The sequence below is a fragment of the Lipotes vexillifer genome, unplaced genomic scaffold, assembly GCF_000442215.2.
Source record: "Lipotes vexillifer unplaced genomic scaffold, Lipotes_vexillifer_v1.1 scaffold441, whole genome shotgun sequence".
Lineage (NCBI taxonomy): Eukaryota > Metazoa > Chordata > Mammalia > Artiodactyla > Lipotidae > Lipotes > Lipotes vexillifer.
Window position 1 is genome coordinate 859,911 of NW_006773600.1, and position 14,484 is coordinate 874,394.

The 14,484-nt window shown below is 35.3% G+C and overlaps 1 protein-coding gene across 1 annotated transcript in view; it reads right to left on the minus strand.

The window, feature by feature from the left end:
* MDGA2 (MAM domain containing glycosylphosphatidylinositol anchor 2) overlaps positions 1–14,484 on the minus strand; it is an 846,526-nt gene that overhangs the window by 308,539 nt on the left and 523,503 nt on the right. Inside the window, exon 4 of the mRNA XM_007448438.1 lies at positions 7,290–7,486. Within this exon, the coding sequence (XP_007448500.1) occupies positions 7,290–7,486 (197 nt within the window). The remainder of the gene's footprint in view (positions 1–7,289; positions 7,487–14,484) is intronic.

Sequence of the window (14,484 nt, forward strand, 5' to 3'; positions counted from 1 at the left end):
TATTTGTGCTGTGCTTTGCATGCTATCAACTCAGTCAAGATTGCTGACAAGAAAAGAATAGAGCCAACTCACTGTCCTGGACATAATGTTTTCAGTAAACCTTTTTGAGCCACATTGACTCTAATAGTAATAATAACAATTAAAAAAAATCTTTATATTAGGGTAAGCTGAAAGACAGATTTAAGAAGCTGAGCTAGGGGCCACCCACAGAAGAACTGAACAGTCAATTATTAGCAAGAGCATGTAAATGGGAAGTAAGCCCCAAGGGACTGATAAAACAATCAAGTACATTTGAACCAACAGCAATGAAGCTACGGCCATTAAAATACAGAGGTCATTTTTGTAGTAGATGCATTCTGGAAATATTTTATATACCTAAGTTCTTATGATTAGGAATCCTGCTAGTGTTTATGTTATCCAAAGGTAATGACTACAAATTGGGTAGTAATTGAGATTTTAAGGCTTAAACAGCCTTATTTATTTTTTCTTTTTAACATCTTTATTGGGGTATAATTGCTTTACAATGGTGTGTTAGTTTCTGCTTTATAACAAAGTGAATCAGTTATACATATACATATGTTCCCATATCTCTTCCCTCTTGCGTCTCCCTCCCTCTTACCCTCCCTATCCCACCCCTCCAGGCAGTCACAAAGCACCGAGCTGATCTCCCTGTGCTATGTGGCTGCTTCCCACTAGCTATCTACCTTACGTTTGGTAGTGTATATATGTCCACGCCTCTCTCTCGCTTTGTCACAGCTTACACTTCCCCCTCCCCATATCCTCAAGTCCATTCTCTAGTAGGTCTGTGTCTTTATTCCTGTCTTACCCCTAGGTTCTTCATGACATTTTTTTTCTTAAATTCTATATATATGTGTTAGCATACGGTATTTGTCTTTCTCTTTCTGACTTACTTCACTCTGTATGATTGACTCTAGGTCTATCCACCTCATTACAAATAGTTTAATTTCGTTTCTTTTTATGGCTGAGTAATATTCCATTGTATGTATGTGCCACATCTTCTTTATCCATTCATCTGATGATGGACACTTAGGTTGTTTCCATCTCCGGGCTATTGTAAATAGAGCTGCAATGAACATTTTGGTACATGACTCTTTTTGAATTATGGTTTTCTCAGGGTATATGCCCAGTAGTGGGATTGCTGGGTCATATGGTAGTTCTATTTGTAGTTTTTTAAGGAACCTCCATACTGTTCTCCATAGTGGCTTAAACAGCCTTACTTTTGAGATGATTCCCACTCTTTAAAAGACCAAAAAATATAGTCCAGTAAATATAATGGTTTGTGCACAGCATATCCTAGTTAATTCTTATGCAGATCAGAGCAGAAGTAGACACATGAGAAGGACAGACAAAATGGAGGAATAACTTTTACTGTGAATTCTAGGTCCACAATTGCCCAAAGTTCAGTTCTCATTTGACTGGAGAATCGTTTTGGGTGAACTAAGATGATTTACATCTTGCAGTCAGGAAACAAGTTACCAAGGTGTCTGAACTTACGAGACAGTCATCTAGGTTAATATGTAAGATTACTCTATGTAGTATGTCAAAGAGGGAGAGGGGCTAATACAGACAAAATCTATAAAAGGAAGGCAGAAAATAACAGGCAGAGTTAAGGAAGAATTTGAACCCCACTCAATTAATTCACCACATTCAGGAAATGAGGAAAGCATTCAGGCTGACTCTCTTCCTCTCAATAAACAACTCCCAAAGCTCAGAATATTTTTAAAAAATATATCATAATGTATAACAAAATAGAGAATATATAATACATGTCTGTGCATATATATATGCTATCAAATGGCATGTACATATACATATGAGTATATTTATAATGATTTAGACTTTACTTCTTATAACTGTTTTATTGCATAATATTAATTTATTTTGTTGAACATATAAATTTAATATTCTGTGATATTGGCAGTCTTTTTTCATGTGAATTTCCATGATTTGTAAAAAGGAATTTTCAGTTGATTATTGTTTAATTGTATAATTAGTCTAATTAGCCTAATTATAACTAATTACATAATTGATGTAAATATGTTCAGTCTTGTCATTCGATGGTGTAATTACAATATACAAGATGACGTCATGAACATCTTTACAAAAGTTCTTGAGAAATAGCATGAGTACATATAGTTTGTAAAATTTAAGTACACATTTCTTTAACATTCACAAAGTTATTTGAAAATCCTGTATTTAAATTTTTAAAACTACTTTTTAAATAAAATCAATAAAGGGAAGGCATTCTATTCATTAGTCAGTGGCCCTTACCAATGGTGACATTGTCTAGTGAAATAATGCCCATAGCCTGAAGCAGTGTTTCTATTTTACTTAGAAAAGGAATTGAAACTTTCTTTTAATATTTACTTTCAGATATCGGTAAAAAGAAAAAAATAAACAAACATTCCAATTTACACTCATTTTTCGTAGCTCTAATTAGTAAACTTCTAAATAAATAACAGTATATGGTAGCTGACATCTTCCGTATTAAATGAGTGGAAGTATGAAAAGGATAATTATTCCTCTTAGACGTATATGCTTTTTAATTCATATCAGCCTCAGGAACATATACCAATTTCATTCTGGAAACATGATCTATAAAAAGGCATAATCAAGATTTTGTATTTCTACAGGATGGTGAAATAAATATTCACTTCAAATTGATATAGGTATTAACTTAGTATGAATGTGCATGTGGGGTAGATATATCTCATTATCTTTGAAATTCTGTTTTATTTAAAACAAGACATTGTTATTGATTAGCAAAACATAATATCTTTAAAAGAAATTTAATTTTCTAATATTAAAAATAAGCAGACATGATCTGTCATTTGAATCCTTCAATGATATAGTCCCAGTATGCCTTCCCAGATTTACAGTCCACTGTTCCCTACATATACCAATTATCATTCCAGCCATCCAGAGATATGGCCAGTCCCTGAAGATTTTTTCTTCCTTCTGTATATTACACATGCTATTGCTTTCCATCCTGAATGTTCTCTCCATAGCGCTACTGTGTGCCACTATTTTGACAATAATTTTCACTTTGTATCATAATCACTGTTTATTTTGACTTCTACCCATGTTTATCAAAGTTAGAGGAGGAGCCTTGCCTAGCAGCCTCTATATCTCTACTAGAGAGTTGCCCATATCTTGCACAAAACAGATCTCAGTCATTTTAACTGGATCTTATTTACACTATGAAGCCACAGAGGCAACAGATCTATGAAAATAAATTAAAATATTATTGAAGTACTCCAATACAAACAAAGCTAAAATGGAAAGCTTTTTCTTCAAAAAGTACACATGGCAGTTGATGGGAAACTAGTCCAAGAAATCAATAACACCTAAGAATACATATACATACACACTAACCTGATAAGAAAAAGGAAAAGTAAACACCATTCCTATCTCATTATAAATGGCAAAGCCATTATGAAGGCAAAACAAAACAAAACAAAACAAAATCTATCTTGGGAAGCATTTCAAGGATACAAAACAAAGTTAATTTTAAATCTAAAGCAAATATGGTATGCAGATTTAAGGCAAGAAACAGTGCCAGTGGTATAGAAGGATATTTCTGAATGGTAACTTACCAGGAAGATAATACACTCAGATAATCCACTAGGAAGATATAAAAATCCTAATTCTGTATGTGCTAATAATATACCTTCAAAATATATAAAGCAAAAATTGATAAAAATAAAGAAGAAAGAGACAAATCCACAGCCATAGTCATAGACATTAACTAACTTCTCTCAATAGCTTTTAGGAGAGCAGACACAAAAATCAGGAAATACATAGAATATCTGAACAACAAAATTAACAAATGTGACCTATCTGAAACCCAACAATTTTGGAATGCACATTTTGTGGGTGCACATGGATCATTCATGGAGGTACATCACAGGCAAGTACACCATGCAAGTCTCAATTTCTAAAGACTGAAATTGTTGAGAGTATGCTTTCTGACCCAGTTAAATTAGACTAGAAATCAATTAAAAATTATAACAAGAAAACCATCAACAGTTTGGAAATTAAATACTTTAAAATTGATATAATATCATTCTCATTCACATTTCACTAAGCTTTCTTTAGTGGGTAAAGAGGAATGGAGTTACAGAGAGTGATTCAGGAGTTACTAATAATTTTAACTATTCTTTAGTTACAAATCCAGACATCTCCATGGGAATATTGGCTCAACATATTTATTGAGAATATTCCATGTGTCAGGCACCATTTGTGCTGTTGAAAAGACAAAGTCACTATAATCATTGAGTTTATGTCCAAATACACAAATAAGATAATTTGATAATTTCAGTGCTGTAAGGAAAAACAAAACAAAACAAATAAAAACAAACAAACAACAACAACAAAAAAAACTGTGTATTAGAAAAGAGTAACTGTGGAAGGAGAAAGATGTTACCTCAGATAGATCTGTCAGGGAAAGCCTTTCTCAGGTGATGAGTGCTTGGTGTTAAGTAGATCCCTGCCATATTATCTAGTAAATAACATTCTACTTGGAGGAATCGAGAACATTCACACCCTAGACATGTCTAGGGCGGGTGTGACCAAGACAGTGAATAAGGTACAGAAGGTAAGAGAGAACAAGACAGAGCAAGGTCAAACATGGCCTTGTAGGTCACGAAACGTATTTGGATTTATTGTAAACATTGGGAAGCCACTGGAGAGATTAAAGCAGGAAAAATCACTCAGATGATTAGAGGTTTCTGTAATAAAACATGACAGCCAGTTAGGAAACTATTGCTATATTCCATGGAGAGATAATAGAAGTCATGTGATATGGTTGGACTTGTGTATATCAGGCCCATGTCCAGTATGTCAACACACGTGGTATGAAGAAAAACCACTGACAACATTTTGTCTGTGAGAAATCCAACATTCTCTGTGGTTATAAGAACTAAACTTTCCATGTGCTGCTGTTTGAGAGCTTTATCAATCCAGCCTACAAAATATGTTTAATGTTAACAAATTAAGTACATATATAACATAAAAGTTTTAAAGTATTGTTTCTACATAATTTTTAGGACAGATATAAATATATAACCATTAGGGAGTGTGGGATTGACATGTACACACTGCTATATTTAAACCGGACAACCAACAAGGACCTACTGTATGGGAGCTCTGCTCAATCTTATGTAACAACCTAAATGGGAAAAGATTTTGAAAAAGAATAGATACATGTATATGTATAACTGAATCACTTTCTTGCACACCTGAAACTATCACAACATTGTTAATCAACTATACTCCAGTATAAAATAAAAAGTTAAAAATAAATAAATAAATATAGAAAACAAAAAAAAAACAAAAAAACCCCCAAATACTGAGCCATTTCAGAAGGAGAGATAAACAACATAATCAAGTAACCAAAGGCAGGAAAGACATTTTTAAATAGGAGCTATAACTACATGTTATTGGCAATTATCAGCTACAGCAGGTGAATCCAGAGCACAGAATTTCAAGAAAAGTTTGTTTCTTAAATACTTTTTAGGAGAATTAATTCAGAGGGTCCAAGCAGCAGAGTTTTGAGTATAGCAAAAGAAAAAGTGTGTGTTATGCAGCAATAGTATAAGCTAATATTCATAACAAAGGAAGTATCAGTATTGAAATGTTCAAATTAAAAAGTTGTTTTTCTCACAAAAGAATGGGGGAAGAAAAAGAAGGAAAAGAAAATAAAAGTTACCTTTAAAAGGTAGAATCAATAGCTACTAGTTTAGAGTTCTTGTAAGACAGATTTTTAAAGAGTTGCTAACACAGAAACAGCAACAACTTCAAAATGAATGAAAAATTTGATTGTGCTTATTTAATAACTTTAAAACAAATTCTTAATTATTTTGAAAGTATAGAAGTTTTTCCCCAATTTGGACAAGGGCCATGTGTTCATTTCTAAGTGATAAGACCTTCTGCAGGTAAGAAACTGCCTACAGTGATTATGTACCTAGTGAATATGTGTCTAGAATTGCCTTGGTATGGTAAACATCATGTGAAACAGAAAATTATGTTTTCTAAATTTTAACAATGTCTATATTTTAAAAGAAATTGACAATAAAAGAATCAAATAAATGATAGATGGTCATTTATTTGGTTTTCTAAACGTTAGAGACATCCAAACAACTAAATACTGTTGACAAATTTTTTAAGTTATTTTGCTAAATAAAAAAAAATGGATTTTAGTAAAAATTAAAGACTGAAATTGCCATATTTATTTAGTGCCATATTTAATGACAAAATATGGGATGCTGGGAAATTTACAAACTCAGGATAATCTTATATTATTAGAGAGTTGAGATGTGAAACTTTTAATAATCTTTAACATTCTGAAGTAGAATATTTACAACATTTTAAATTTGGTTATATACTTCCCTAGTTATGGATATATGATGTTCCAAACTTTAACAGTGTAGTCAAATTCCTGTTTATCTTATTACCCATATAATTTTTTTAAAAACATTCATGGTCACAATTATTTTGAAAATTTTTCCAAGTACATTTTTTTATTTAAAACTTTTTCTTTGTTAGTTAGGTTTGTGTTCCTTTCTGGTCATCAAAAAATCTTTATAATAACAGTATTTAAATATTCCTACAACTTCAATGTCCTCCTCAAGAATTATTAATTCATTAACTATACTTCAATAAAATTTAAAAAAATACATTACAGAAGAATGTTCCATATTACATTCACTCTATATAAAATTAATTCAAATTTTCTTTTTATTAAATAAGTTTTTAATGACTCAGATATTTTAGCTTTTACATAGTTACGGTTCTATACTTAAATTAAAACTGAAAGTGAACAAAGAAAATTAGACAGACTTTTCCCTAAAACCAAAACCAAATAAATCTCAAGCAGATTTCTTCATTCTCTTAAAATGTATTTACCATTGCAAATAGGGAAATCAAAATCTCTTCTTTAAGAAATATTTCCCACAAAAAAACAAAGCAGGCAGCAAGTGTATAATTACGTACTTTAGAGTGAAACCTAGGCAAACCTATAGACAAAGAAATATGTTAGGATACATTAAATTGTTTTGAAGAGTTAACATTATCAATTTAACTACCACATGAAAAATAAACAAATTGTTCTTCATTATTTGAGTCCTCTGATCTTTCAAGCACATGTTATTTTTTCAAAGGTCAGACTGGGAGAAATTATCTTTTCAAATTGATATAGTATTGTATGCTGCCTGAATTAGAAAGGTATCCAGCAGAGTGGGGTGGAAATACTATACTTCAGTTCCTACCTGGGTAAAGAAGGGTTCATAAATCTCAACTCCTTTATCAGATCCTTGTAGTAACACCTCCTGGCCACGTCTCCAGCTGTACCGAACAGGTGGATTGGAATTGGCAACACACCGGAGGAACACTGTTCTCTCATAGTAAAACTGTTCTTTAGCTTCACCTATACTTTGATGAACAGTTACTACTGGATCATCCAAATCTATAAAACATAAAAACAGTGTTATGAGTTACATAGGTTTTAAAGTACTATACATGTAAAACCTAACCAAAGATGAATTTTCCTAATTGAATGTATTATTTTATTTTATTATTATTTTTTTTTTTTGCGGTACGTGGGCCTCTCACTGTTGTGGCCTCTCCCGTTGCGGAGCACAGGCTCCGGACGCGCAGGCTCAGCAGCCATGGCTCACGGGCCCAGCCGCTCCACGGCATGTGGGATCCTCCCGGATCGGGGCACGAACCCGTGTCCCCTACATCAGCAGGCAGACTCTCAACCACTGCGCCACCAGGGAAGCCCCTGAATGTATTATTTTTAACTAGACTCTTTTTCATTGAGTTTATTGAACTCATTTGCAGAGAAATTTCCAGTGATAGAAGGTAAAGCCAAATAATAGTTACTTCTTAAGATCTCTATTTGCTGAAATAGTACAAATGACCACATATTTCCAACACATCATCAACAGCCACATAAAACAGAGCTCCATGAGAGAGATCAGAAAACTTAAGAGGTTAGCCAAAACGAAGAACCACAGTCATAGAAAAAAATATCAAGTAGCTCAACTAGCTCTTAACTTTAACATACTTGTTTTTCCAATTATTTATAACATGTATTTTTAAAATAACTTATGTTTATAAATTATTATAATCTTTGTAGTAAGAAAATATGATCTTGTACTGGGTTAAATTTTTCTTTCATCTCATACTTTATATCCCAGATCATATTTGCTAGTTAAAAATGTGCTAACAGAAGGTACTATTAAAAGGCATTAATATTTCTATTATTGAATATTGGAACTAAATTTTTGCCATTTTACATACATTCTAAAGAAGGGATATTTACTATAGGGTTTAACAAACATTTTCTGGAAAGAAAAAATTCATGAATATCTTGGGCTTTGTGGTTCACACAGTCTTTGTCTCAACTACTCAACTCTACCATTGTAGTGTGAAAGCATCCAAAGACAATAGGTAAATGAATGAAAGATGAGGGTTGCTGAGTTCCAATTAAACTTTATTTACAAATGCAGGTGCCCCAGCCATATTTGGCTCATGGGCCATAGTCTGCCATAGATTGCCAACCCCTATATACCATATCCCAGGTTCTTCTCTTAACAGAAAAAGAAATTAAGGAGCGTATTTGCTTTAAAACAACTGTTTTGTGCATTTGAAACTTTCTAAGAGAGTAAATCTTAAAAGTTCTTATTACAAGAGAAACAAATTTGTAACTTTGTATGGTGACCAATGGCAACTAGAGTTATTATGGCGATCATTTTGCAATGTATACAAATATTGAATCATTATGTTGTATACCTAAAACTAATATACTGTTATATGTCAATTATACCTCAATAAAAAATACAAATAAATATTTTATAAAGATGTGTTAAAATAGTAAAAAGGCAACTAAATTAGTGAAGTAATAGCTTCCCTAAGGAATCAAAGAACAAAATCCCAAATTTCCCCAGTTTTAAAAAGTTTTCTTCCAATGTGAATTGCTTGACAGTCCTACTTAGATGTCTAGCTTTGCAACATTCTGAGTTTTCTTTTCTTTCCCCAACATTAGAATCTTTTCACCGCTATCTCAATGGCCTCTAATTTTAGTAGTGACAATTTACAGAACTGCTGCTTTTTTGGTAAAGTTGTAGGACCTTTCAGTTTAAATTCATTCTATTAGCTGTGCAGGGATATATGCCTGGTTTTAATAAGTTGGAGTACTTAAGGATACCAGCATTATTACCATGAAATGTTTAAAGGTCTTTAAAATCCATCAAATAGTCTCTTATTTGATGATTAGGCTTTTACATATAAATCAAATACTACAGGAGATTGATTAGCTGAACTCCGTCTTAGTGGCTTGAAAAAAAGGTACTGTGAGTCAGGTGTAAACAACTTATTTTCTCTTGTTCAAAACATAATTTCTTTTAGTGATAGTTTCCTTTTTAGAAATATGAGCTGTGTTATATTGTAAAAACAAAATTCTCAAGCCAGAAACTTTCAGAAGAAAACAGATTTGGATGGGAAACATTGTAACAATGGTGACACTCTTTGGGCTCCAAATAGTTATTAATATGGTATTTTTCAAACCCATTAACTGATGTATCCCTAGCTCTTTTCATGTTAGGTGGTGGTGTTGATAGGTGCAGTCAGGAATAGACCAAACCCAAACAATCCTTTAAACAAGCTCTTCCCTGAGAGTTTCGGGTTACTGGCCTTCTGAGGATCTAATCCTGTGACAATGGCTTACTGAACATTGTATTGGCAGAATTATCTGTTAGACTCACCCATGTTTTGGAATTTCCATTTCATAAAACTCCCAAATGATTTTTTTTTACACTTAAAAACAAATATGCCATTAGTGGTTACCTTTCTGTACAGTATAAAATATTTCTGTCTGTTATTTTTATTACTATTTTAAAAGATTAAAAACACATTTGAAAGTGAAACAAACAAAGAAACAAAAACCAAACAAGCCAAAAACAAGATTTCTTTTAGACAAGTCAAATAATGGCATGGCTAAAAAATATATTTTAAGTGAGATTATATGTTTGTGTGTGTGTGTACACATACATATATACATACATGATATACAGTTTAAGTGACATATAGAAATATATCATTTAAAAGATATGTTTAATATATACTCTATACATTACTGAATATATGCCTTAGGTCAGCCTTCTCGGAAAAGAGGCTCTAAGACAGATGTGTGCAGGAAGTGTATTGGAAAGTACCTTCAAGACTCGTGGGGGAGTGAAGGAAATAGATTTGTTAAGGAGGACAGCTGAACTACAGCGCAGTTGCAACTGAGGTCTCTAACTCTAGAGAAGTTTTGGAGTCCTGAGGTCCCCTCAGAGCTGTACTACCTTAAGACAAGGAAGCTAAATCTTTATACTACAACACTCTCTCCCATCAACCAGTCCAGGCAAGTGTGCGGCTCCCCACCAGGGGCCTTGACCTTGGGAGGGGCAGCTCTCTTTGGCTTATGGAAATTTCTAGAGAAGGAATTAGCTGATAGCCATCAGCTGCTAAAAGTTTCAGTTGGCTGGAGAATAAGTGCTTCAGCCCTGAGGAAGGGATCTGGGGGTGTATTACAGCATCCACTCAGATCCACCTGTGAGGTATGAAAATTCACTCTATCTCAGAAAAGCTATTCCAGGATTTTGGGTAGTCACCTTTCCTAGGAAATCTTTCAAAAGAAACTGTGGTGGGATGATAGTTATCATCTCCTTCTACTATTACCATTCTAGATTGCTCTCATCCTGGGCTAGTACATCTTTTGGTATAAGTAGCTTACCTAGTGAAGCTACCAGATCTTTGTCACTGAGGATTCTGAGCCCCTGGTAACCGTGCTCTTCTCAAGCTATTACTGATGCATTTGTCTGTTTACCACCAAAACTGGACAACAGAATAGCAAGAAATGACTCAGTGGATCAACTAGGTATGGAATATATTCTTGCTGCCTCACTGTGTAACGACAATCCTACCTTCAAGCTGACTATATGGGCCAGTTACTCCTGCCAGGATGGTGACTCCTCTTTTCTCCTATTTTCTGACACAGGAAGTGAAGCCTAAGGTAACAGAGTAGCAACCATGTCTTGAAGATTAATGGGACTCTTGCTGTGTCACTTAATAAAAGCTTTTCCCTTTCTGAGAACTAGAACTTCTAAACTGGCAGAGAGACCAGAGTTGTGGGGAGGGAAACACAGATTCCCCAACTGGATCAGTGAATGTGATGGTAGTAAGTAGGGTCTCTACTTGATTCTTGAACCTATGTATTCTCCAAAAAAAAAAACAAAGAAAGAAAGAAAGAAAAGAAAAAAAGAAGAAAGAAAGAAAAAGGAAAAGAAAGAAGGAAAGAAAAGAACAAAAGCATCATATAATAATGGTCATTGATCTAGGATGTATCCTGCATCACAGAAGATGGCACTCCCTCCTTACTGGATATTATCTCTCCGAGACTCAGCTGCCTCCTCCAAAGGCCATTCTATCACTCTAGTAAGTTAATTTTTTTAGGTGGTATAGAATATGATATGACTAGAGATTACCATGGCAATGCTCCCACTGCTATATCTTCACTGCTATAAAATGTGCTTCTGGTCCCATGAGTGATTAGGTAGGATCATGTATTAAGAATAAAACACTCTAAAAGCCTTTGGATAGGGCTGATGCTAGCTGAGGTCAGCAGAAAAGTCCATATTCAGAATACATGTCAAATTTAATCAAAATGATGCACTGTCACTTTCAGGGTAAAAAAGTTCTAATATGATTAACTTGCTACCAAGGGACTGGTTGGTATTCTTGAAGGATAATGCTTTATAAAGAGGCAACTGTTGGTGTCTGTTGCTGCCAGGTTAGATATTCAGTAGTGGCAGTAGACAGACTAACCTTCATGAATGATAACCCATATTTCAAACTTTTGCATAGCCTCTATTCCTACCATTATAGCTATTCTTTTCACGAGCCTGTTATCCCAGCTATGGGTGGTCAGTGACAGAAGTTGGTTGATATCAACATCAACTGTCTGCATTACTCTGTCTATTTCATGTTTTGTGCTGCTTCTGTGGTAGATACTTATTAGTGCTCATTAACATGCAATACAAATATTATCACACTTCATGCCACGCCCATAGGTCCATCCAAATACTTGAACAGATCTCCCCTTTCCACACAAAGTGGTGTGCCAGGTACACCACCCAAGTCAAAGTTCTGTTCACTGGGAAGATTTCCCCCTTATTCCTGTCTATCAAGGACATCACAGAGTGGGGTTTTAGTGAAGCAGCAGTCCAGTTTTGGGCTTGCATACATGTACTGGGCTGATTATTAAAGAAGCTTAGCCTTTTTTCTCCACCATTAGCTCAAAACAGACCCTCTATGTGGCCAGGTATGAACTCAGATAGAGACACTGGTAAAACACTGATAGATGCCATAGGGGTCTAGGCACTTGCTTGTACATTTTACTTAGGTGCTTTGGCCCTGGTCATGCCTCATCTTAGATGTACCACTTCCATCTTATGATGGACTCCTGATAGGTCTGCCCTATTTTATGACAGAGTGTTGGTAGATATGACAAAACCCAATGCATGATTGGCACTTCAGGCCACGTGGTCTGAAAATTACCAGGTTCAACAATTTAACAAGGAGTCCTGACTTTTTATTATATGACCATATTCAGCCTCCTGATCATCCATCTGATTTCTTTTTTTTTTATTAATGAATTTTTATTGTAGTTGCTTTACAATGTTGTGTTAGTTTCTACTGTACAGCAAAGTGAATCAGCTGTACGTATACATATATCCCCTCTTTTTTTGGATTTCCTTCCCATTTAGGTCACCACAGAGCACTGAGTAGAGTTCCCTAAGCTATACAGTAGGTTCTCATTAGTTATCTATTTTATACATAGTATCAATAGTGTGTATATGTCAGTCCCAATCTCCCAGTTCATCCCACCCCACTCCCTTTCCCCCCTTGGTGTCCATACCTTTGTTCTCTATGTCTGTGTCTCTATTTCTGCTTTGCAAATAAGATCATCTATGCCATGATTTCTTTAATTGTGTATATGGGGCAATACACTTGTTGACTATCCTTTTATTTTGCCTCAAGGGATGCTGTGTTCTATTAACCATCTCCATAGCTCTCTGTGAGTCTAGAGCACTGGATACATTTGAACTAGCTGCTCATTAAGAGAGCTGTGTCCATCTTGCTTGTGACAACTACTTACTGCCACCTAGCCTCTATTACTTTGAGATCCTACCATCCCATCGTTATCAGGAAGACCAATACTGTAATAGCACCTCCGGCTATGAACATTTGCCTACAGAGAACAGTCACCTCTGAGAATCAACAATGCCTGTATCTCAGTCGTCAGCACATTCCTATTGCTTTAATAAATGTGGTGTCTTCTAAGCCTTTACACAGAATATACTGAGTTGATGACTTTTGTGGCTCTAACTGGTAAATTCACTCTAGCATGCTTACCTATCTGGGCCTTTTGATCCCTTTTTCTACTATCTGCACAGCAGTTGTGGCACATATACTTCTTTTTATGGGGACCACTGCTTTCCTCATGCTTCTAAGAACCATCCTAACAGCAGCAACTATGTCCTGCTATCCTGGCCAGGGTCTGGATCGTACATCATGGGAGAATGCTCCCATATCAATAAACTCTTATTCTTTTATTTTGCGGTACGCGGGCCTCTCACTGCCGTGGCCTCTCCCGTTGTGGAGCACAGGCTCCGGACACGCAGGCCCAGCGGCCATGGCTCACGGGCCTAGCCGCTCCACGGCATGTGGGATCTTCCCAGACTGGGGCACGAACCCGTGTCCCCTGCATCGGCAGGCGGACTCTCAACCACTGCGCCACCAGGGAAGCCCCTAAACTCTTATTCTTTATCTCCATTTGATCTTATTCTCCATCTCCAATCTTACTCAATCTTATTGTCAATCCCACTTGGTCCAGCAGCCTCAGGATCCTACTCCCTACATACTCTCCTGACTCCTACCTGTAAATATTGGCTAGGGTCTGCAGCTCATTTGAAGCATAGCATAGGATATTTCCTCCCTTAGAGACAAAGCATTTCTATGGTCAAATCATGTCCTCTATTGACCCTATATACTAATCTGGTGGCAAGAAATGGAGGTGAGGGTATATCTTAAGAGGGGTATGTACTACCACAAAAGGAAGAAGATTCTGCATATTTAAGAAAGATAGAAGTGATAGCCCCTAATTGGAAGAAATGGTCCACTTCTGTAGGCCCAGAAGGTTTAGGAATATCTAGGTTTTCAAGGTTTTTAAGATCACAAACCCAGATATACCCCACCTCCCCAAGTCAGGGTTCTACTTGTTCCTAGCTGGGGTTCAGATCTTGGCTTGGCTTATATGCTGGGACTGAGGAGTCAAGAGTCTCTGGAACTCTGCTATACTTTTAAATAAATTCTAAGCCTTATTATCAGCTTTTATAACCTCTGGCTAAAGAAGAT